Source organism: Mesoplodon mirus (assembly GCF_964341445.2).
Source record: "Mesoplodon mirus genome assembly, chromosome: 1".
Classification (NCBI taxonomy): Eukaryota; Metazoa; Chordata; class Mammalia; order Artiodactyla; family Ziphiidae; genus Mesoplodon; species Mesoplodon mirus.
Window position 1 is genome coordinate 8,749,475 of NC_138976.1, and position 24,135 is coordinate 8,773,609.

The 24,135-nt window shown below is 43.6% G+C and overlaps 1 protein-coding gene across 8 annotated transcripts in view; it reads right to left on the minus strand.

Annotated features, from left to right (window-relative positions):
* The window catches only part of RALGPS1 (Ral GEF with PH domain and SH3 binding motif 1), a 289,045-nt gene that overhangs the window by 226,709 nt on the left and 38,201 nt on the right, over nt 1–24,135 (minus strand). For 6 of the 8 annotated variants that reach the window (XM_082622855.1, XM_082622854.1, XM_082622858.1 and 3 more), the window contains 3 exons: nt 19,210–19,331; nt 15,929–16,036; nt 4,596–4,646 (listed from right to left, as the gene is read on the minus strand). In XM_082622855.1, the coding sequence (XP_082478981.1) occupies nt 4,596–4,646; nt 15,929–16,036; nt 19,210–19,266 (216 nt within the window). In that variant the 5' untranslated portion in view covers nt 19,267–19,331. The remainder of the gene's footprint in view (nt 1–4,595; nt 4,647–15,928; nt 16,037–19,209; nt 19,332–24,135) is intronic. The other 2 variants (XM_082622856.1, XM_082622853.1) reach the window with 2 other exon arrangements.

A 24,135-nucleotide genomic window follows, 5' to 3' on the forward strand; every position in this document is an offset into this window, starting at 1 on the left:
CTCTCCAGCACACCGGGCAGCACCAGTGGGCCTAGCAGCTGGGCTTGGATAGAAAGTGGGCTGAGTCAAGTGCAGAGCGTGCACATTTTCAGCACATTCTAAGAACAGCAGTTCCCCCTTGATGCTCCACGTTAAAACTAATGACAAAAACAATTCTGACGTTCAAGCTGGTCTCTGAGAAACTGTTGGGCCTCCGATTCCACAGGCTGGGAGGTGGGCATCATGACAGACAGATTTGGTAGGTAAGGCTGGGGGGAAAATGCCACCCTGAAAATGGCTGCTGCCACCAGGACCCCTCAGAAAGCCCTCCTTCACAGTGCAGCCCCACCCCGAGCCACGGCAGCCAGGAACCCACCCAGCCCTGCAGCCCAATCCACCACGGTGGGGATGGGGTTCTAGGCCACAGCTAGTAAGTTAAACACAGCTGTGAGCTATTATGCTACAAAGTTGTATCTGCGTTAACGCGCCAGTTTTTGGTAAAATTGGTCACTTGTTGGAGTCACTGGGGAACCGGGCAGTTATGGTTCCGTATTTGCTAACTTCCACTTTCCTTGCTCTCTGCCAATCCTTAACTCACCATCTGCCTGGCTTCCTCTAAGCCCTGGGCCGATGCTCTTGCGGTCCCCCTTGCAGAAATGAGCAGAAGCCACAGTTCTACCCTCAGTTATCAACAGCAGTTGGAAATCTGAATCTTCAAAGACTGAGCTCACCAGACAAAACCCTTGCTTTGGGGGAAGTGGTTACACCACAAAACAGGCACCCGGGTGATCACGTCCCCTTACTTGGTACACCCTCCTTGGCCATGTGCCTAAACTTGGTCAGATAACGTTCTGCTACAGCGCTTCTCCTCTCATTCAATCAGTCATCACCCTTCACTCATTCAGCACATATTAACTGAGTATCTACTGTGTTCCAGGCACTGGGATGACAACAGGGTCTCTCAGGATGCCACCCTTCAGAACCAAGTGGGCATAAACTCCTTCTCTGCCCTGGTGCTTCCAAAGACCTTTGGGAGAAGCCAAGGAGGGAGGCCCACCTGCATGTGTAAGTGGTAGGAGGGAGAGAAGAAAAGGAACTAAAGACAAACAGAACTGCAAAGAAATGCTCAAATTTAACTAGTAGTCTGCTGGTCAACAGTAATACTGATATTATTATTTTAAAACTATTATACGTATATATGATGAGATAATACAAAAAAAGTCATTATTTATTGTTGTTAGGAACCAGAATTGTCAGTGTAAAAGAAAACATATAAAAACCAAGGGAATTAAGTTAACAATCCTGGAATGTTAGATTTGAATCCTGGAATGTAAGAGGGAAAGGTCAACGTTGTACTGGTCGTGTTTCCACACGATAAAGTGGTCTAACGAACAATCCTGAAATCTCAGAGGCTCACAAAGACAACATTTATTTCATGCTCATCGGTCAGCCGAGTGACTGCAGTTCAGCTAATCTTTGCCGGGTTGGCTGGGCTGTGCCAGGTTAGCCTGGAATTCAGGCTTTGGGTTGGGGTCAGGTCATCTTTAATGTCCTCATTTGGGGACTCGGGCTAAATGCACAATAGCTATGGGTCCCTCACAGAGAGTGGAGGTTCCGAGACGGCTGGTGAAGCTTCCTGCCTCTTACTGCCTCAGCTCACCACTTGCATCCCATCACTTGTGCCCAAGTCACGGGCCAGGCACGAAGTCCATGGGGTGGGGAAATGTACACCACCCGCAGGGGAGTCATGACAAGGATGAGGAGGGAAGGAAGGACTACCTACCCAATCATGAACTCATGACATTTCCTTTTAAAAAATAAATATTTCCTAGCCCCGTCCACCAAAAAGGCTTAAAAGCAACGGCAATCCAGTAGCAATGAACATCCTCTCACCCAGACTGCAGGTTTCTAAATACTACCCTCCACTAAAAGGAACCAGGACCCCTGAGGGAATGCCTGATTCCAGGTCTTCAGCAGGAAATTAGCATACCTTGTTGTATCAAAGAGCAAGGAAGCTATCAAAAAATAATGGGATCATGTTAAAAGGATACAGGAGATGACATGAAAGGGCTCCCAATGGTTAGAGGCAGGATAATTTATGCATCAAAAAGAATAGTGACTACAACTGACTGAAATGGATTCCCAGCCCCACTCTAACCCTATGGAATCAGAATCTCCAAGGATAAAGCCTAGGCATCTGGATTTTTTTTTTACGGAGCTCCTCAAGTGATTCTGATGCACAGCCAGGAATGAAAGGCACAGGTTTCCTGACCTTCTGGGAGTCCAGACACTCACAATGCCCATCTTGCTCTCACATGCTGGCGTCTGCTTCCTGGAAAGTCTCGTCTACATCAAACTTACAAGTGTCCCTTATACGTGTGCTTCTGACGCTGGGGTGGTCCAGCCATAACGTGGCAGACATCATCAAGGGGAAAAGTTGCAGTTTTCAGTCTGCTAACGGCAATAACAAGAGCAGAAAAGCTGGGACAGCTCCCAGGGTGCTCCTTTTAACCACAGTTTTGACAATGGCAATGAGTAACAAACTCTTCCGTCTCTAGCTAACATATCATAGATTTAAGACATAAAAGTTTAGGGTTTCTCCAGATACCTCGAAGCAGTTCATTCTTAATCCTCACTCTGCAGCAGAATCACCTGGTAAGCTTCTATACAAAACACAGCTGACTGTGTTCTAGACTCTAACCCAGAGACTCAGATTCCATGGTCTAGGGTGGAGTCCAGGCACCCCGTGTCTCCAAGGCTGCCCAGGTGATTCTGATGTGCAGCCACGATTGAGAACCACAGCTCCAAGCTGGTCTTGAAAGCAAAACATCTCCACCTTAATGTCTTGTGACAACTTGAAACGAGATATGCCCTGGAAGAGGCACCTTCCGAACTGCAGTGCCCTGGGAAAAGTCTCGGTCTGCCCCTGCTTGTGCCTCTGAAGAATTCCCCATCCCTTCCCTCCTGCAGTCAGCCCGAACAGCCACCCCAGCCTCCCTGGGCTCAGAGCAGGCTGGGCTGTCCTCCTTGATGCTCAGGACAAAGAATAAAGACCCAAGCGTCTAAACTGCTCCAGATCAAAGCTAAGCAGAGAACACGAGCAGAGCTAGGTTCAGCTGAGAACTAAGGCAACCATCGCACAACTACTTCCCCAAGAGGCTCCAAGATGTAGTGTGTTGGGTTGTTTTCTGTTTTTGTTTTTGTTTTTAATTAGAAAGAATGTGTAATCCCACATTAGAAGAAAATAGAAAAAGACTGAAGTCAGCCAGTTCAAAAAAGCAAACATAGTTCTGCCCCCCAAACCTAATGAATACACACACACACACACACACACACACACCGAAATACAAATCACTGCCACGTCTTCACACAAACGCTGAGTGCAGCTAGCAATATTAGTTTCCCCCTGATTTGTAGTGGGTTGGATGCCAGCTCTAGGAAGGCCTGGATCCTTTGTCTGGCTTTGTATTAAAATATGCTCTTCTTCTCAAAGTCTGTAAGAAGGGCATCATGTTCAGAGTGGTGTTCTGGAATTCACACCATAGTTTTGACATATCCCCCACCCACACCCCTCTTCTCTGAAATCTGCACCCCACTCACAAGGCTGGGTCCTCTCAGCTGTTCTCGCTCATCTTGGCCACCTACTCCTGACCTGAGTCTCTGAACCAGCACTGGACACAGGACTCAGTGGGGCTGGACTAAGATTTGCTGGTTCAGGTGTGGAAGGTGGCTTCCACGGCATCACATAAATATGGGCCCTTTGGGGAGGCCAGGTTGGACCACAGGGGCAGACAGGACAGAGGGCAGGAGAGAGAGGAGAGGGGAAAGCAGAGGAGAGGGAAAAGCAGAGGCGAGGCGGGGAGCAGGGAGAGGGCTTGCGTCCTGCTCGGCTCTTCAGGCTGCCCGAACTCCATGCCATAGCTTCTGAAAGTGCCCCCTTTATGCTTGCAACAAATTATTCTTCTGCCTACTCAGCTACGCGAAATGGATTTCTATTACTTGATAACAAAACCAGGACCCTGACTAAAATAACTGTAAAGCCTCGTTATCAACTGCTAAACATTTCCAGGGATTTTTTTTTGAAGACTAAAATCAACTTTTTTTCTCTTTATTGAATATGCTGTTTCTAAAAATATATGTATGCTTTTAACATGAGTATGTATGTGTTTTGCTGTGGCAACTGGCTTCAAAATCAGAAACAAGGCAACCACCAGAATTTGGCATCAACAGAAAGAAGGCTCTCTAGGAAACGTTCTCTCCCATCTCTGTCTCAACAGTGAGCGTCTCCAGCCGAGGTGGCCTGGGCAAAGGAATCAGTGTGGTCAGGCCTGACTCAGGTGTGAAGGCGGTAGGCACCGACTGCCCACAGCCCTGCCAGAGGGGGCCAAATGCAGTGACATCCTCTGGAGAACCTAAACACCTGACTCAAAGAGTGAGCACCTCTGAGAATGGAAAGCTCCTGGACGCCCTCTTTAATGGGGGCTTAAATCAATAAGGTGAGTTTACAGAGACTTCAAGAGAGAAACCGGGAAACTGAGTCAGTCTAACATGGCCGACTAAATCCTCCCCTCCCGGCCCCAGCATTAGTAGCACAGTGTCAAGAACAAGGTACAGACCTCCGGCTGGATGGCTTTAAACACGGGTATGTCCATTAATGTGATCTGGCTCTGCAACAAAAGAGAATCGGGGTTAGAAAATACTGGAAACCAAACACAGCTGTCATGTGACTTTGAAACTATACAGAGTAACAAAGTTGTCATAAAGTATGATGCTTAGAAGTCGCACTTCCCCCCTTGAAATAAAAATCAAGATAGAGTAAAAAATTGGGTAAATTTTGAAAATGCCTCGCCCATCCCTTCCCTCTTCATAAATCTTGATCCACCCTTCCTTCTCGAACATGAGACGAACTTCCAAGTTAAGAATGGAGGGACGTCCCTGGTGGTCCAGTGGGTAAGACTCCACATTCCCAATGCAGGGGGCCCGGGTTCACTCCCTGGTCGGGGAACTAGATCCCGCATGCATGCCGCAGCTAAGAAGTCCTCATGCCGCAACTAAAAGATATCGCGTGCTGCAACTAAGACACAGCGCAGCCAAAATAAATTAATTAATTAATTTTTAAAAAAGAATTGATAATAGTAGTTCGGAGGGTGGGAGTGAAAGTAAGGGGAACATTTTAAGTTTGGATATTTTCGTTCTGTTTGAGTTTTTGTTTCAAGTATGAATTACTTTTACAATTTTAAAAAGTTGCAGACACCATATTATAAGTTAGCATGCTAAACAGAGACACTATCTATTACTGTAAATTTAATTTTTTTTTTAATTGTGGCTTATAGAAAGTGTACGTTTCTTCTGAAGCCTCAGCCTCCTCTAAATTATATGGTAAAGTGCTATTCAAGATACATCCACAGACCAGTGTTGGACCACAAACTGTTTATTCCACCAGCCCACAATGAGATAATTACGGAATTTGAGAGCAAGCATTTGGAAACTTTTATAGCAATCCCCATGACATTTTTATTGTATTTTTTTAAGTATCAGTCCTTAACTGATTGGAAAGGAAAAAACTGGTCCTTTATCACAGCTAGCTTGAGAAGCACTAGTTTTGTCAGTAGTGAAAACACACATCCAGTCAAAAATCTACTCCCATCGCTAGAAGCTCATCAGGTGACAGTAAGAGAAAGCGTCATTGCTGACAGTTTTGCAGGCCAAGGCATGGACTGCGCTGACTTCACATGACCTATACCTATCTCCATATGTCACATGGGATGCCAGGAACCAAGTTAACAGATGCTTCTGTGACAGGCCAGGGAAAGGAGAGATGAGAGCTTCTGGATGCCCACTAATGAGAGAAGACACCTGTCCATTGTACACAGGGCATCTGGGAGGACACGATGCACTGAACAGACGTGGGTTCTGGAATCCACGGGGCTTGGGCATGTGTCTGGATACCATAACTTAATAGCAATATCCTCTTTGACACATGACTTTAACCTCTCCCAGTTTCAGCTGCCACATCTAGAATATGGTGACAATAATCCCTATCTAATAGGATCGTTGTGAGAATTCAAGGCAAGAGGTACAGAATGCCTGGCACCTAATAGATGCTCTCTCTATATATGTATATGTGTACATATATGTGTGTGTACACATACAGGTGCCAGGTATTCTGTACCTCTTGTCTTGCATTTTCACAAAGATCATATACATGTTTACATGTCATAATTTTTTGGCAAAAGAGGAGTCACATACATGGGCTCATGTACTGGCATATGAACTTATGGCTCCTGCCCAATACATGAGCTAGGAAAGAAGGGACCATTAATTTGTTTGAACATCCATGCTTCAAAGTTGCTCTAAAAATACTTAAAGGAGGCTGTTACATCAAGTCAGCAAATATTGTCATGAGAAAAAATCTCGTGTCAAGAATACATTGGAGAAAAATGGCAACACACATGGTATGTCAGCTGTAACCACAATCCAGGGCTCAAGTGCAGAATTGTGGTCACCTCTTGGCACAATTTAACGGTGGTCCAAGATCAGTGGGTTTCTGGGAAACACAGGATGCAGGCCAAAGCATACCATCCCCAGGGCTGAGGAGGAGACGGAAATAAGCAGGTGGCTTCATCCCTCCAAGGGGCTGGTGCTCGTCATGGGCACTGAGGTGAAATGCCTCCACTAACGGAAGCTCAGCAGAGACGTGGATGGCACCAGGGAGTCCGAGCTCTTCCACCTCTGGGTCCACCCACCTGTGGCAAGCGGGCCCTGGACGTCAGCACAACGTGAGTGGTTACTATGTGCTGAAGCCCACGGGCTTGTGTGTCTGGCCCAGAGCTACAGGGCCCTAAGCTCCGGCCCAGGCAGTGCAAACAGACTGGCATTTCTCCTGCCAGACCCGTGGAGATTGTTAGCCAAGTGCTCCTCACACGTGGATTAATTCTGCCATCCTGGGGAACAGAAAGGCCTTGTGAACACAGGAGATTTCAGCTGAGAGCTCACAGGGCCTTGGAAATCTCTCCCACAGTTCAAGTTAACTCCTAATCCGGAAGAACCGGCAGGATGCTTGCAATGTCCCTTAGGAAAAGAACCAAAAGTCTGCTAATATGAAAATGAGAAAACTTCCTTTCCATCCTGCCATCAGTTCTAGGGTTTGCTACTGAATTTCCAAATGATGTATTAAAATAGTGACTTTACATTTCATAGTTTTTTGGATGGTCCGAGTTTCAAATATTCTGATTCCCACTCAGACCATAAATCAGAAAATGTGTTCAGGTATTTTATTCAAGACAAACCACAAGAGGACACGAGACTGAAAATGGAATGGTTGGTCCCAAACACACAATCAGAGGGTTTTCAGAAGAATCTCTATTTCTATCTTCTTGATTCTGGCCAAAAAAAGATGCAGTGTCCAGAGCAAGAATACATAGATAGATAGGTAAAATCATCAGATTATAAATTTCATGTCATTTTACTACAAAGCCAAACACACATAGAAAAGGTTGCTGATGAGCAATCCTTCTCCAGAAGTTGGAGGCAGGCAGTTTTACCAAAAGGGAGGATGTGGGTAGGAGTGGGGACCAGAGGGCAAGGTCAGGTCCTGCTCCTTTTCACAGCTGGCTCCCAGGCTCCTAGGGGTGTGGCACAGCCTCAACAGAAACACAAGACAATGAGGCCCTCGTGGTTCCTGCCGTAGTGAGGGCACGTGCCTGTGATGAGGACACTCAGGAACAAGTCTCTTAATGGCTTCCCCTTATTTTTGAAAATAAAGCCTTAATACAGGATGTCCAATTAAGCTAGTCACCTGGCAATGCCTTCCTTTACCCTAACCCCTTCTCCCACCTCCTCCCTCCTAGCCCAGGGCCCCCTACAAATCCATGCTTTTTAAGGAAATGGCCAATCTCCACATATTACAGAACGTTTCTGTAGAGATAAAGCCTTCAGAATGGAGAGACCTAGTGGATCGCGTCACAATACAGCCCTACAGAAAAAGAGGAGGTGGTTTTATGTGGACAAATGACAGCAAATTAGCCAAAAAGAAAACAAACTGGTTTTTGCATATGTTGAATGTAGTGTTTTGCCCTCTAACAGTGGCTGACTAAATCCCCTCTTCCCAGCCACAACCTTTTAGTGTAAGGCTCTCCCCGAGTCCAAATAAACAAAGAAAGCTGTTGGCAAATCAGTGGTATGTCTTATAATAGAAGATATCTTTCAATTTGCATTTAGATCAATCCAAATGAGCCCCAGAAGGGCTCATGGAACAAAAAGTAATCAGCTCCAAAGATACATTCCGGCTTCTACTCCCAGAGCTGCTGTGTCTGACAATTTTAGAATCATAGTCAAGGAAATGCAAATTAAAGAGGAAGACACCATTTGTGGTCCATCAGTGCCATCACACTAATGGGACTATGAGTTGCTCAGTTCTTTTTGGAAAGTAATCTGGCAGCAACCCATAAAAAAAAAAAGTTCTTAACATTTAATTTATTTTTTAATGTCAAACTTACAAAAAATTTGCAAGAATAATATGATAAATTCTATAACCTTTCACCTAGCTTCATTATTAACATTTGGCCTCATTTGCTTTATTTTTATGTATATAATTATATATATATATATAAAATTATATACACACACATTTTTTCTGAACCATTTGAGAGTAAAATACAGATATTATGACTCTTCACCTCTTAATCCTTCAGCATTTTATTTCCCAAGAACAAGATGATCCTCTTACATAATGATAAAATTATTATACTTAGGAAATTTATCATTGGTACAACCGTATTATCTAATATACAGTCCACATTCAAAATTTGCTAATTATCCCAATACTGTCTTTTACAGCAAGTTTTTCCTCATCTAGGATCAGGCACTACGTTTAGATATTACCTCCTAAAAATTGAAATGAGCATACTGTTGACACAGCAATACCAATTCATACAGAAAGAAAAGCACTGGTATATAAGAAGATTAGAGAGAGAGAGCTCTACATTTAGATACAGAGATGAATATAGATGTTTACTGAACAATTATTTGTAGTAGTAAAAATCTGGAAGTAATCTAAAAGGCCATCAAAAAGGGAACTTGTTGAAAAAAATTATGGTACATGCAGACTCTGGAATATTATGCAGCTATTAAAAACAGAGAATTAAATCTATACATATTGATCTAGAAGAATGTCCATGACCTGCTGATGATAAAGACAAGTTCCTGCTTTGCTTTGTGCTCTGCTTCCAGCCACTGGGGAGAAGGACTGAGGTCTAGCTGCAGAGCGCCCCACTAAAACTATAAGGACCTTTGAAATGATCGTAACCCTTTTGACCATAAAATGACACACATTAACAGGAAACCACATTAAACAAATGCATGGTTTGATGACTTAATTATAAGACGAACACCTTATAACCATCATCCAGGTCAAGAAACAGCCACCCCAATCGATGGCAGAATGGACCCCAGAAATGTGGTATATACACACAATGAAGTATTATTTGACCTTAAAAAGAAAGGAAATTCTGACACATGCAACAACATAGATGAACCTCAAGGACATTATGCCAAGTGAAATAAGCCAGTTACAAAAAGACAAACACACACTGTATTGTTCCACTTATATGAGATACCTGGAGTAGTCAGATTCATAGAGACAGAAAGTAAATGGTGGGGGCTGGGGGAAATGGAGAGTTGTTTAATGGGCACAGAGTTTCGGGTCTGCAAGATGAAAACAGCTCTGAAGATTGGTTGCACAGTCGTGTGAATGTACTTATTAACACAACTGAACTGTACACTTAAAATGGTTAAGATGGTAATTTTTGTGTTACATATAGTTCACCACAATTAAGAAAAAAAAAAGAGTTCCTCCATGTGCCTTGTCCCAATCACAAGTCCCTCCCTCCTGTCAAAAGTAACCACTATCTTGACTTTCCTCAAGTTTCTCTATAATTTTCTCACCCAAGTAGTTTACCAAGACTGTATCTTGGTATTGACCATTCTGGGTTGCCCAGGCATGACCAAGAACTTGCATTGAGTGCCAAGATTTATTTATTGGATCAATGGAATGTCACATACAAGGGGGAAATCTAGTTCAGAGTTGGGTCATCCTCCTTGTCATTGGAATGCTAGAATTCCTCAACTGAGTTATGAACTTGGTGGGGGGGAGGGGTTCCAGCCAAGATGGAGTAACAGTATATTCTTTCAATATGTAGGTTTGAATCTTTTTTTATTTTGTGAACATCTTCTTAAATTATAGTTTAAGTATTTGTTCAGTTTCCTTGCCTTTTATTCTCCTCTTTCAGGGATTTACATTATCTGTATGTTGGATCTTCTTTGCTTATCATTAATATTTGTCACTTTTTTTTAATGAATTTATTTATTTATTTATTTATTTATTTATTTATTTATTTTTGCGGTACACAGGCCTCTCACTGTTGTGGCCTCTCCCGCTGCGGAGCACAGGCTCCAGACGCGCAGGCTCAGCAGCCATGGCTCACGGGCCTAGCTGCTCCATGGCATGTGGGATCTTCCTGGACCGGGGCACGAACCCGTGTCCCCTGCATCGGCAGGCAGACTCTCAACCACTGTGCCACCAGGAAAGCCCCCAATTTATTTCTTTTTTTATGGCTGTGTTGTGTCTTCGTTGTTGCATGCAGGCTTTCTCTAGTTGTAGCAAGCAGGGATTACTCTTCGTTGTGGTGCATGGGCTTCTCATTGCAGTGGCTTCTCTTTGTTGCAAGGCACAGGCTCTAGACGCACAGGCTTCAGTAGTTGTGGCACGTGGGCTCAGTAGTTGTGGCTCGTGGGCTCTAGAGCTGGACTCTAGATCGCAGGCTCAGTAGTTGTGGCGCACGGGGTTAGTTGCTCCACGGCATGTGGGAATCTTTCCGGATCAGGGCTTGAACCTGTGTCCCCTTCATTGACAGGCAGATTCTTAACCACTGCACCACCAGGGAAGTCCTATCACTTTTTTCAAAGTCTTATTATCTCTTTCTTCATTTACTTTGATCTTAAAATTTTTCCTCCCTTAAGGCGTTTTCTGTTATGTTTATCTATTCTTGTGTTCCTTCTAGTTCAACATTCATTTCCAAAATAACTTTTATTTTCAATGCTTTCCTAACTCTGCCACCTCATTTCTGAGATTTTTCTATTTCAGACTTATGTTGTTCATGTCTTACAGTGTGATCTTAATATCTTCTCTTAGCTTATTTTGAAATAGAAAGGTTATAGTTTTTAAATGTTTTATGGCATGTCTTTCTGGCATGCTTTTGTTATCTACAGAATTCTGTCCTTACTCTTTTTTTCTTATAATAACTTTGAAAGACTTGATATCAATAATTTTCTGTTGCTTATTTTTATGTAAAATTAGTTTTCCTAATTTTCTAGAGGGGAACATGGCTCAGGGTAGCTTTTCTAACTTCATATAGCTTCATTTGGTTACTTTCATGTAGTGTTCAACAACATGCAGTTGTTTTTTGAGATTTCTCACACACACACACACACACACACACACACACACACACAATTTATTTAGACCTCCTTTTTCCTTAACTTTCCCTATCCTGATCATTTTCAGTCCACTCTCATACTGAATTTCTCTTTGATATGGAGCCTTCTTCTGGAAGTGAGCCCTGGTTGGTTGGTCTCAAGAGCTCATAGGGCTAGTCCACGGATCTCTTCCACCCACCCATTATCTGAGTGTTCAAAATTTCTGTCAATTTCAGTTGCTATGCTCACATTAACCTGCCGAACTTTCCAGTGAATTCCTGATGGAAATTCTGGGGTTCTCCTATTCTGTAGTCTGTCAAATGCCCCAATACTTACTTCTGCTTTCTCTTATACTGAAGCTGATACTCTGCAGGTCTTTTTGATACTGATGGAGTACCCCAGCCATTTGTATTTTGGGTTTGATAGGGATAACTTGACACCTAATTTTATTGTAAATATTTCTCATGGGTTTCAGGGTTTGCTATCTAGTTGTTCTGGATGTTTTTACGTGGGGATTCAGGGAGAATAAAGAACTATGCTGCCGCCACCGCCATCTTCCCAGAATCACTCAAATGATTTTTTTATTGGACTCTTGTGTCTGGCTTTTTCCTATCTTTCATATTATTAGACAGGAAACTAAAATACCAGGTGGTCTGGTTCAATTCCAACACCTGGCAGCTCCAATGCTTCCCCAAAGACCAAAGACTCCAAGGGACCTGGCTTCACATCTAAGCTGAAGACACGCTGGCTCTGGCAGGAGCAGCCAAGTGTTAGTACTGCACCCTCAGAGCATTCACTGCCCTTCCCTACAGTCTTCCCAGACTGGGCTGGGCTGAGCAACACTCCAGGGCTGAGACTAGAAAACCAGGCCCAAAATCTCACCAAGGGGTCTGGCTGGACAATGATGTTCTAGGCGCAGCCTAACTCTCTGCCTTTCCACGTGGGGAACAACTATAAAGGGATTTTTAAACCTCATTATTGCTTCATCCCTTTCACAAAGCTAAAAAACACAGCTCAAAAACACAACAAGCAGTTTGTGACCACCTAGAGGGCTGGGATAGGGAGGGTGGGAGGGAGGGAGACGCAAGAGGGAAGAGATATGGGGACATATGTATATGTATAACTGATTCACTTTGTTATAAAGCAGAAACTAACACACCATTGTAAAGCAATTATACTCCAATAAAGATGTTAAAAAAAAAAAAAACAACAAGCAGGACTTCCCTGGTGGCTCAGTGATTAAGAACCTGCCTGCCAACACAGTGGACACCAGTTCGAGCCCTGGTCCGGGAAGATCCTACATGCCACAGAGCAACTAAGCCCGTGTGCCACAACTACTGAGCCTGCATGCTGCAACTACTGAAGCCCATACGCCTAGAGCCCATGCTCCACAAAAAATAGAAGCCACCACAATGAGAAGCCTGTGCACCGCAACGAAGAGTAGCTCCCACTCGCTGCAACTAGAGAAAGCCCGCGCACAGCAATGCAGACCCAACACAGCCAAAAAAAAAAAAAAAAAAAATACAACAAGCAAACAAAAGCAAATAGAATATAGAGGCTAAGCCAACAGCCAGCAAGGTCCATGATGTCTTCTAAAGGAGAGAGACGCACTACAGTTTTGTGCCTGAGAGGACAGACCAGCACTACACTGTCTAATACAGTGGTCACTAGCCTCACTAGCGGCTACTGAGGATCTGAAATGTCGCCAGCACTCTTAAGTTTAGAAGACTACTTTGAGTTTTGAAGATATAGTGTGAAAAAAGAATGCAAAGTATCTCAACAATTTCATGTTGTTTACAGGTTGAAATGATAATATTTTAGATACAGCAAGTTAAATAAAAAATATTTTAAAGTAATTTCACCTTTTTTAATGTGGCTACTAAAAATTTTTTAATTGCATATGTGGCTCAGATTATATTTCTACTGGTCTAGAATGCCAGAAGCCCTGGTTTTAAAGCCCAGACAGATAATGCCACTTACTATCTGTATGAAGAGGTGATTTTCCTCTCTATACTGGTGACAGTATACTGGAAATAATAAATATGCTTAATTTGTAAGGCTGTGGTGAAAAGTAAGTTAGATTAATGCATGTAAAACATTTAGCACAAGACCTAGACAAAGTAGGTGTTCAAAAGTGGGAGCTGCCCTTGTTATCACCATCCAGCATTAGGTGAATAATCAGGAGATGAAGGTTTCAGACCTGGCTCTGCCCACATCTGGCTACATGATCCAGGTTAAAAAAAAAAACAATCTCTTAGATCCTTAGTTTCTTTCTTAGAAAATCGGGAGCTAATAATCTGCCTCATCAGGTTGTTCTGAGGACTGAATTCTTCTAGTCAACGTGTACTATGAGGGAGGCACTATTCTGGGCAATGGGGAAAGAGCCGTGAAAGAGTTCGATAAAGTTCCTGTCCTTTGGGAGTTTGCATCCTAGTGGAGGAGACAGACCATACAAAACACTATTACAGAATGTACTGTTGGGCAGTCATTAGAGATATGAAGAAAACAGAGCAGGGTCAGGGAAGCGTGTGATGTACAGATGTTACTTTAGCCCGTGAAATTCCTGTCTAAGGGCTGACATCTGAACAGAGACTGGGAGACATGTGGGAAAGAGCCATTAGGACAGAAGGAAGAAGAAGCACAGGACCCTGTGCAGGGGGATGCCAGGTGAGTCTGGGGAAGAAAGGCAGCTGGCGTGTAGCTGGGGAGCAAGGAGATGGGTCAGGAGAGGAGGCTTGGCCAGACCACGGGGCCCTGGAGGCTCGCGAGGAATTCCGGATCTCATTCTAGTATACGGGAGCCCCTAAAGAGTTTTACACTGGTTTTAAAAGGATCCCTCAGACACACTGAGGGAGGTGACAAATGTGCCAGGCTCAGCATGGCCTGGCACAAAGTAAACGTGGGAGCAAGTGATGGCAGAGCAAAGAGATGGGGCCCACTTAGCTCCATAGACCCCTGGAGGGCACCAAACCTGTTACAGCAAGGGGACAGGGAAAAAGTGGGCATGGCCGGAAATACTTCCGTGGTTCTGCAGAGAAATGCAGCCCTGGGCAGCGCTTGCAATCAGGTCACCCCAGAGCCGACGTCCTCCCTCCACCCTCAAAGTGCACAAGGAAGAAACCAGGTCATGGCAAAACGAGGAGCCAAGCCTGCTCCTCCACAACAAAGAAGCACAGGGTCCGACCAGCAGCAACACACTGGCTGAAGGAAAAAAAATTCTTTTTAATCTATAATTACAGAATTTGTTCAAATAATATTGTCTATCATTGTAGAAAACAGTCATTGTAAAAATATAGAAAGTACAAATAAACAAAAAGAAGAAAAATTAAATTCCAATTACTTAGAATCCTACAACCGGAAACTACAGTAAATATTATGTTTGGCTATACAGGTATCCACATATTTAAGAATATGTAAACATCGGATCTAGACCTCTTCTTATGCAAATATAAATATGTAGGTGCTGTGCATGCTTTTTAAAAATGGCACTATTCTCTGTAAGTTGTGACGTAACCCAGCAGTCCCCAACCTTTTTGACACCAGGGACCGGTTTTGTGGAAGACAATTTTTCCACCAGGTGGGGAGGAGCGGACGGTTCAGGCGGCAATGCAAGCGATGGGCTGTGGCAGATGAAGCTTCGCTCACTCGCCCGCCGCTCACCTCCTACTGTGCGGCCCGCTTCCTAACAGGCCGCGGACCAGTACCCGTCCTCAGCCCAGGGGTTGGGGACCCCTGCTGTAACCTGCTCCTTTCACTTACTATTCATACATATTGTGTACGCCTTCCAAGGTAGTTAAATTCCTAGATAGACAACTTCCTGTTTTTTATCCTTCAAAGTTATTTATTATTTTGCTTTCATATAATTATATTATACATTCCTTCCTTAATTCTTTTTTAAATTTTGATCTTTATAGTAATGCAACAAGTATTAAAATTAATTTTGTAATGCATCTGTAACCAGACAGGTACAAAGGTTTTTCTGCTCCAACAATTTTTCCAAACCAGGTACTGTAATACACCTACTGAAAATATTTGTGGGTTTTTTTACTTCTAAAAATTTTTTATTGAAATATAGTTTATTCACAATGTTGTGTTAGTTTTAGGTGTACAGCAAAGTGATTCAGCTATACATATATATATATATATATATATATTCTTTTTTTACATTCTCTTCCATTATAGGTTATTACAAGATATTGAGTATAGTTCCCTGTGCTACACAGTAGGTCCTTCTTTGTTGTCTCTTTTATATAGAGTAGTGTGTATATTTTAATCCAAACTCCTAATTTATCCCTGCCTGCAGACATCACCCTTTATTAATGCCACAAGGTATTTCATAAAGAATACTTTATTCGGCAATACCCTGTTGTTGGATATACGGCTTGTTTCCAATCTGAGCAAACAACCCTGAGCAGCGACCCCCTCGAGCTCCCCGTTGTGGTGCCCAGCCACCCACATCAGTCCTGTTACTTACAGCAAACTCCTCGGGAGTCACTTTCAGGACATCGAAGACAACGGCATCGTAGCTCTTGCTGGCATAGTCGCAGCCCTGGCCCTCCAGAGAGTCTGAGCTGCTGCTGCCCTGCGGAGGACAGGGAGAGATGGGGCCCCCTGAGCAGTCTGGCTGACTCCACAATCACTGACTCCCAAACCTCAGAACTGAGGATGCAAGAGGGGCAGAACCCTACAATGATAAAAGCTTCTGTTGTTTAGTGCTTTACCCTATCCCAGGCACTGTGTTAAGCACTTCATATGCATAACCTAATTTAACTCTCATAACAACTCTCTGAGTACACACTATTATTATTCCCATCCTACAGGTAAGGAAGTAGAGGCAGTGCTACTTCCCCAATGTATCTCACCTAGGAAACTGAAGGGCCAGAATGTGAGCCCAGTTGTACATCTCTCTTACCCCTCAATCATACATGCCCTCACTCACTACACCCCAACTGCTTCCAGCTGCCGCTGTGGCGGAGGGGCGGTGAAAAGATACAGCCCACCCTTCACATCTTAGGAGGCCTGAGGAGATCACCTGTTGTGTTATATTTTTCAAACATTACCTGGTTTCACCTTTTTTTTTTTTCCACTTAAATTCATTGCAGGAAATTATTATACAAAATGTTAAACTGACTCTCAAGGCTTATTTCATGTAGGGGCCACTTGGAATTCAAAGCCTGTTAGCTGATGAGGTGAGAGGTAACCGGCCAGTTTTGGAGACGGCGTGAAAGTTATATTTAGTAGAGCCCCTTGTTAAGAAGAACACCGGGAGTCCTGCACGTAAAGGAAAGGTCTCCCGTAAAAGAGCGAGTTAAACTCCCCAAATGTGGCCAGTTACATGAAACCCAACACTGTAGGCATCCCAGAATGTTGAACATACCTTCTCTTCAATTTTACTTAATTCCATCAAATTCTACTTTGGGGAACCAGTAGAGCTTACCACCCCAAAACTGTGCCCTGTTCATAAATGGTTTTATTCGTCTCAACCTGTGAAGAGGGATTTTGTGGTTTCCATTAACCTCAACATCTTGGACCGGGATTTAGAGAATATGCTTTTATTAATTCCCCTTTATTTCACTCTTTCCAAAATGGCTATATCTGGAAAAACTTTGCAATCTTACTGGAAACTAGAGTGTTTTTAGGCCAGGGAGGGAAACCAATAGTCAACAACTGAAAACGTGAGGTTAAAAGGAGGAGCAGAAACTTAAACCTGTAGATTTCAATAGGCCTCTGTCATTTAAAGGCTACCACAAACTCTAAGATGATCTTAAGAAGCTCTGAGCTCTGAAGTCAGACAGGCCTGCTTAGAATGCCAGCTCCACCCAAGCTGCTGTCTGACCTCTTCACTTCGCGGAGTCTCAGCTACCATCTGTAAAATGGCACCATTAGAACCCACTCCCCAGGGCTGTGGCACAGGTCATACAAAATGAAGCTTACAAAGCAACTGGCAGGATCCCCTCCCTGGGCGATGCTGATTCAAGGGGCCTGGGTGGGCTCAGGCATGGCTATTTTGAAAGTTCCACGGGCGATGGGACATTCTCCTCTGAGGAGAATCTGTGTTACACTTTTGAAAAGTAATAAAGACTAATCCTGAATACTTCTGGAATTGGCCATCTATTCTACCCCTCGGTCTTATAGACCCTGAGCAATGGCTACCAATAAATCATTCTGCACTTCCATGTTCCCCTTCCACGGAGCAGCCTGAAGCAGGTGACGGGGCTGACCTTCTTCCAGGGAGTGTAATGTCATCGTGGTCAGGACCAGCGGCTCCAGAGTCACAGAGGCCTGGCTGTGAATCCCCACCCACCGCTGACCAGCTGTGTGATTTGAAGCCAGATCATTCACTGCTCCCTGCCTCAGTTTCCTCGCCTATAAACTGGGGGTGAAACAACAGCACATGCCTGATGGGGTTACTGTGAGGATTAAGTGAGATCATGCCTGTGGAATGTACCAAAGAAGTGCCCGGTATACAGTTAAGCACTAAATCATGGGTGTCTATCTGTATAAACGTGTCACTCAGTCATCAAAATGTATTGAGCACTTCAATTAGACATGCACTCATTTGTTCATTCATTCAACAAATACTTATTAAGCTCTCACCACGTTCTGGATACACATATACATGTATATTTGTATATATACACATATATGTAGATATATATAGTATATATGTGTGTTTGCACACATATGTGTATGTATACATATATACACAGACGGAGGCTAAAAAAGAAAGAAATTTTACTCTAGACGGAGTGTAAACTGTAAATGGAAAGAGAAGTCTGATTCCTCCAGTTACCAGACAGAGTCCATTCCTGGAATTTCAGGTTTTATAACTTTCCTGTAACACCCCATTGCACCTGCCCCAAACATACACACTCATACAAGCGGCCTTATTTAATCAAAAGTCGCCCCAAATACATTCAGTGGTAGCGGTGGAGGTGGTGGTGGTGATGACGACGCAGTAACTTTATTTAAATGTCTACTGGCGCCATCTGGGAATTTTAACGGGTACCCACAAGTCTGCTTTCAGAACCAGAGATCAAGCTAAGGAATTTTTTTAAAGGGTTATAAGAAATGGATTGGTTCCTATGAATTCTAGCTGATTGCACAGGATCATTTCAAAACCCCAGCTCGACCATGAGCGCCTTGTGAGCTCAGAACACGGAGCGCCCCCTTGTCCATTTGTCACAGGAGCCCAGCGTTATGCATCTGACATGGTGGTCTCCCCAGGCCTCAGATGACACCCCATCCCCCGCCTGCCTCTGTTCTATTACAGAACTTGGAAAGCAAACTCCCAAACCCCCAGGGCAGGGGCCCGAGCCCAGGCCACTCTCGACCACCAGCCCTTACAGCCATTTCCTCCTGAGCAAGGTAAATAGGAACATGGGGCCAGCTGGAAGCACTTCTGTCTGACTTCATTCCAGAATGTGTGACCTATTTATAATCAGCCACGGCTTTGCTTGGGAAAGGTCTGATCCCTTCTTGCCACCAAAATGGAATGGGGCACTTGCTACAACTGGACTAGGCAGGTATTTATTTTTCTTTGAAGAGAACGACTTCAGAAAACACACTGATCCTCAGGACTGACTGCCTCCCAAATCTCACGCCTGGCATGGCTGGTCGGGAGGGCTAAGAATGGTGGCATTCATGGAGGCCTGCAGCCCCCGGGCCAAGACTCAGGGGGCCTGGGTCAGCTGCAAGGAGCCCCGGCCCACCCACCCCACCCACGGCCCCGGCCCGGCCCCGCAGCCCCAGTACCTGTGGAGTGGCAGAGGTGACCAGCACGCTAGCCATCAGACCATTCTTCTTGTACATAGTCTCCGGGCCACAGGGAGCTTCAGGGCAGCCTCTGTCGGTGACATAACCTGTCTGGAGAAGTCCTGCAAGGCAAAGGGGCTCATAAAAACCAGCCTTCAAACCCAAGCTAATCCCACCCTGGGAGAGAGCTGTGCTGGACTTGAGCTGGTGACCCCAGAGGAGACCTTCAGAGAAAGGTTACAAGCTGGTGGCCTTCAGGCTAAATATGGCCCACAGATGTAGTCAGCTAGGCTTGTACAGGTTTTAGTATTTTTTGAATTAATCACCAACATTTAAAAATTGGAAGGTTTCACACAGAATTCTGGATTTGTGACTTTTCTGGCAGCACTGGGCCCCATTCCTGCATGACGGCCGTCAGCTGGGCTGGGCAGCGCTGCCCCTTGTACTGGTGCACTTACTAGAGCAAGTGCCTTTCAGACCCCACCTGGCCTGTACAGCCACTTGGGGACCTGCTTGGCTCCTGCAGACACTAGAGTTTGTGACCTTTGTTTTAAAAAGAAGGCAGGTGAAGAAGACAAAGTGAATCTACTGTGTTTCCCTGTGAACCAGACCATTCCATCAATAATAATAATAATATGGATACTAGCTAAGACTCAGAGAGTTCTCGCCACGTGCCACGCACCTCACTTACAGTAACTCCTCTAACGCTCACAACAGTCCTTGGTAGGTCCTGTTATTACCCCCATATTCCAGGTGGGGAATTTGAGGCACAGAGAGGTTAAGTAACTCATGCTTTGGTGTCTTTGCTCATGCCGTCCCACCAAACCATCATTATTCAGGACCTGGCTCAAATGTCAAATGTCACTTCCCCTGGTTATCGCACCTGGACCACTCAAATGAGAACCAGTGCTCTCATACCAACGTGTACATGCCCCTAGTAGGGCATTTATCACATCACTGAACATCAGAATACTGTAGCCACCACCAGCTTTTTCCCAGGAAAGTGATCAGGATGTAACGGGGGAAGGAAAGGAGAAGGCAAAGGGACCAGCTGGAAGCCAACTGCAATTATCAGGAAAGAGACGAGGGTCCTCTGAGCTAAAGTGGCAGCAGTGACACCAAAGAGAAGGACACAGACTGAGAGATGGTAAGGACAGAAATGCAACAGAAACTGATGTGGGGGGGGAGGGGGAACCAGCTGAGGATGCATGGCTTCTGGCTCGAGGTACCAGAGGCACAGCCACTTTGGAGAACAGTTTGGCAGTTTCTTAAAAAGTTAAAAACATCAGCTTACCAAATGACCCCACAATTCTACACCTAGGTAGCTATCTTTAAAATAAATGAAAACATATGTCCACACAAAGACATGCACATGAATTTATTCATCTTAGCCAAAAGCTGGAAACTAAGCGCCCACCAACTGGGGAATGGATAGACAATGTGAATACTACTCAGCAATAAAAAGAAATGGAACACTGATACAAAGTATAACATGAATAAACCTCAAAAACATCAAGCTAAGTGAAAGAAGTCACACAAAGGATTGTACAATATGAGGCCATTCTTATGAAATGTCCAAAAAGCCAAATTCATAGAGAGGGGGAGCACATCAATGAGAGGCTGGGGTAGTGGCAGGACTGACTGCAAATGAGCACAAAGGGTTTTTCTGGGGTGATGGAAATGTGCTAAAACTGGATGTGGTGATGGTTACACAGCCCCAGAAATCCACAAAGCCATAGGACTGTACACTTGGAATGAGTGCATTTTACAGTAGGTAAATTAACCGCAGCAAATGCAGCAGCCACCAGCTGTCTCATGATGGTGACCTGAACTTACACATTTAACTCCCCCCTTCCACATCCCTTTGAAATAATCAAAGAAATATTAAAATACTAAAAACAAATTGTATTAGCACATGATGACAGACAATGGTTATTAATAAGCAAAAACACTTTCAGGGCTTCCCTGGTGGCGCAGCGGTTGAGAGTCCACCTGCCGATGCAGGGGACATGGGTTCGTGCCCCGGTCCGGGAAGATCCCACATGCCACGGAGCAGCTGGGCCTGTGGGCCATGGCCGCTGGGCCTGGGCGTCCGGAGCATGTGCTCCACAACGGGAGAGGCCACAACAGTGAGAGGCCCACGTACCGCAAAAAAAAAAAAAAAATCTTTCAGGATTTCCAGGGGCAGAAGAGATGGGCCTCACCAGTCCTTCCCATCAGGAAACTTACACAAGTCTCTTAGATAGCCTCATCCACCAGAGGGCAGACAGCAGAAGCAAGAAGAACTACAATCCTGCAGCCTGTGGAACAAAAACCACATTCACAGAAAGACAGACAAGATGAAAAGGCAGAGGGCTATGTACCAGATGAAGGAAAAAAATAAAACCCAAGAAAAACAACTAAATGAAGTGGAGATAGGCAACCTTCCAGAAAAAGAATTCAGAATAATGATAGTGAAGATGATCCAGGACCTCGGAAAAAGAATGGAGGCAAAGATTGAGAAGATGCAAGAAATGTTTAACAAAGACCTAGAAGAATTAAAGAACAAACAAACAGAGATGAACAATACAATAACTGAAGTGAAAACTACACTAGAAGGAATCAATAGCAGAATAACGGAGGCAGAAGAATGGATAAGTGACCTGGAAGACAGAATGGTGGAATTCACTGCTGCGGAATAGAATAAAGAAAAAAGAATGAAAAGAAATGAAGACAGCCTAAGAGACCTCTGGGACAACATTAAATGCAACAACATTCACATTATAGGGGTCCCAGAAGGAGAAGAGAGAGAGAAAAGACCAAAGAAAATATTTGAAGAGATTATAGTCGAAAATGTCCCTAACATGGGAAAGGAAATAGCCACCCAAGTCCAGGAAGCACAGCAAGTCCCATACAGGATAAACCCAAGGAGAAACATGCCGAGACACATAGTAATCAAATTGGCAAAAATTAAGGACAAAGAAAAATTATTGAAAGCAGCAAGGGAAAAATGACATATAACATACAAGGGAACTCCCATAAGGTTAACAGCTGATTTCTCAGCAGAAACTCTACAAGCCAGAAGGGAGTGGCATGATATACTTAAAGTGATGAAAGGGAAGAATCTACAACCAAGATTACTCTACCCAGCAAGGATCTCATTCAGATTCGATGGAGAAATCAAAAGCTTTACAGACAAGCAAAAGCTCAGAGAATTCAGCACCACCAAACCAGCTTTACAACAAATGCTAAAGGAACTTCTCTAGACGGGAAACACAAGAGAAGAAAAGGACCTACAAAAACAAACCCAAAACAATTAAGAAAATGGTCATAGGAACATACATATCAATAATTACCTAAAACGTGAATGGATTAAATGCTCCAACCAAAAGATACAGGCTTGCTGAATGGATACAAAAGCAAGACCCATATATATGCTGTCTACAAGAGACCCACTTCAGACCTAGGGACACATACAGACTGAAAGTGAAGGGATGGAAAAGATATTCCATGCAAATGGAAATCAAAAGAAAGCTGGAGTAGCAATATTCATATCAGATAAAATAGACTTTAAAATAAAGAATGTTACAAGAGACAAGGAAGGACACTACATAATGATCAAGGGATCAATCCAAGAAGAAGATATAACAATTATAAATATATATGCACCCAACATAGGAGCACCTCAATACATAAGGCAACTGCTAACAGCTATAAAAGAGGAAATCGACAGTAACACAATAATAGTGGGGGACTTTAACACCTCACTTACACCAATGGACAGATCACCCAAAATGAGAATACATAAGGAAACAGAAACTTTAAATGACACAATAGACCAGATAGATTTAATTAATATTTATAGGACATTCCATCCAAAAACAGCAGATTACACTTTCTCCTCAAGTGCGCACGGAACATTCTCCAGGATAGATCACATCTTGGGTCACAAATCAAGCTTCAGTAAATTTAAGAAAACGGAAATCATATCAAGCATCTTTTCTGACCACAACACTATGAGATTAGAAATGAATTACAGGGGAAAAAAATGTAAAAAACACAAACACATGGAGGCTAAACAATACGTTACTAAATAACCAAGAGACCACTGAAGAAATCAGAGAGGAAATCAAAAAATACCTAGAGACAAATGACAATGAAAACACGATGATCCAAAACCTGTGGGATGCAGCAAAAGCAGTTCTAAGAGGGAAATTTATAGCTATACAAGCCTACCTCAAGAAACAAGAAAAATCTCAAACAATCTAACCTTATACCTAAAGGAACTAGAGAAAGAAGAACAAACAAAACCCAAAGTTAGCAGAAGGAAAGAAATCATAAAGATCAGAGCAAAAATTAATGAAATAGAAACAAAGAAAACAATAGCAAAGATCAATAAAACTAAAAGCTGGTTCTTTGAGAAGATAAACAAAATTGATAAACCATTAGCCAGACTCATCAAGAAAAAGAGGGAGAGGACTCAAATCAATAAAATTAGAAATGAAAAGGGAGAAGTTACAACAGACACCGCAGATATACAAAGCATCCTAAGAAACTACTACAAGCAACTCTATGCCAATAAAATGGACAACCTGGAAGAAGTGGACAAATTCTTAGAAAGGTATAACCTTCCAAGACTGAACCAGGAAGAAATAGAAAATATGAACAGACCAATCACAAGTAATGAAATTGTAACTGTGATTAAAAATCTCCCAACAGACAAGTCAAGGACCAGATGGCTTCATAGGTGAATTCTATCAAACATTTAGAGAAGAGCTAACACCCATCCTTCTCAAACTCTTCCAAAAAATTGTGGAGGAAGGAACACTCCCAAACTCATTCTATGAGGCCACCATCACCCTGACACCAAAACCAGACAAGATACTACAAAAAAAGAAAATTACAGACCAATATCACTGAGGAATATAGATGCAAAGATCCTCAGAA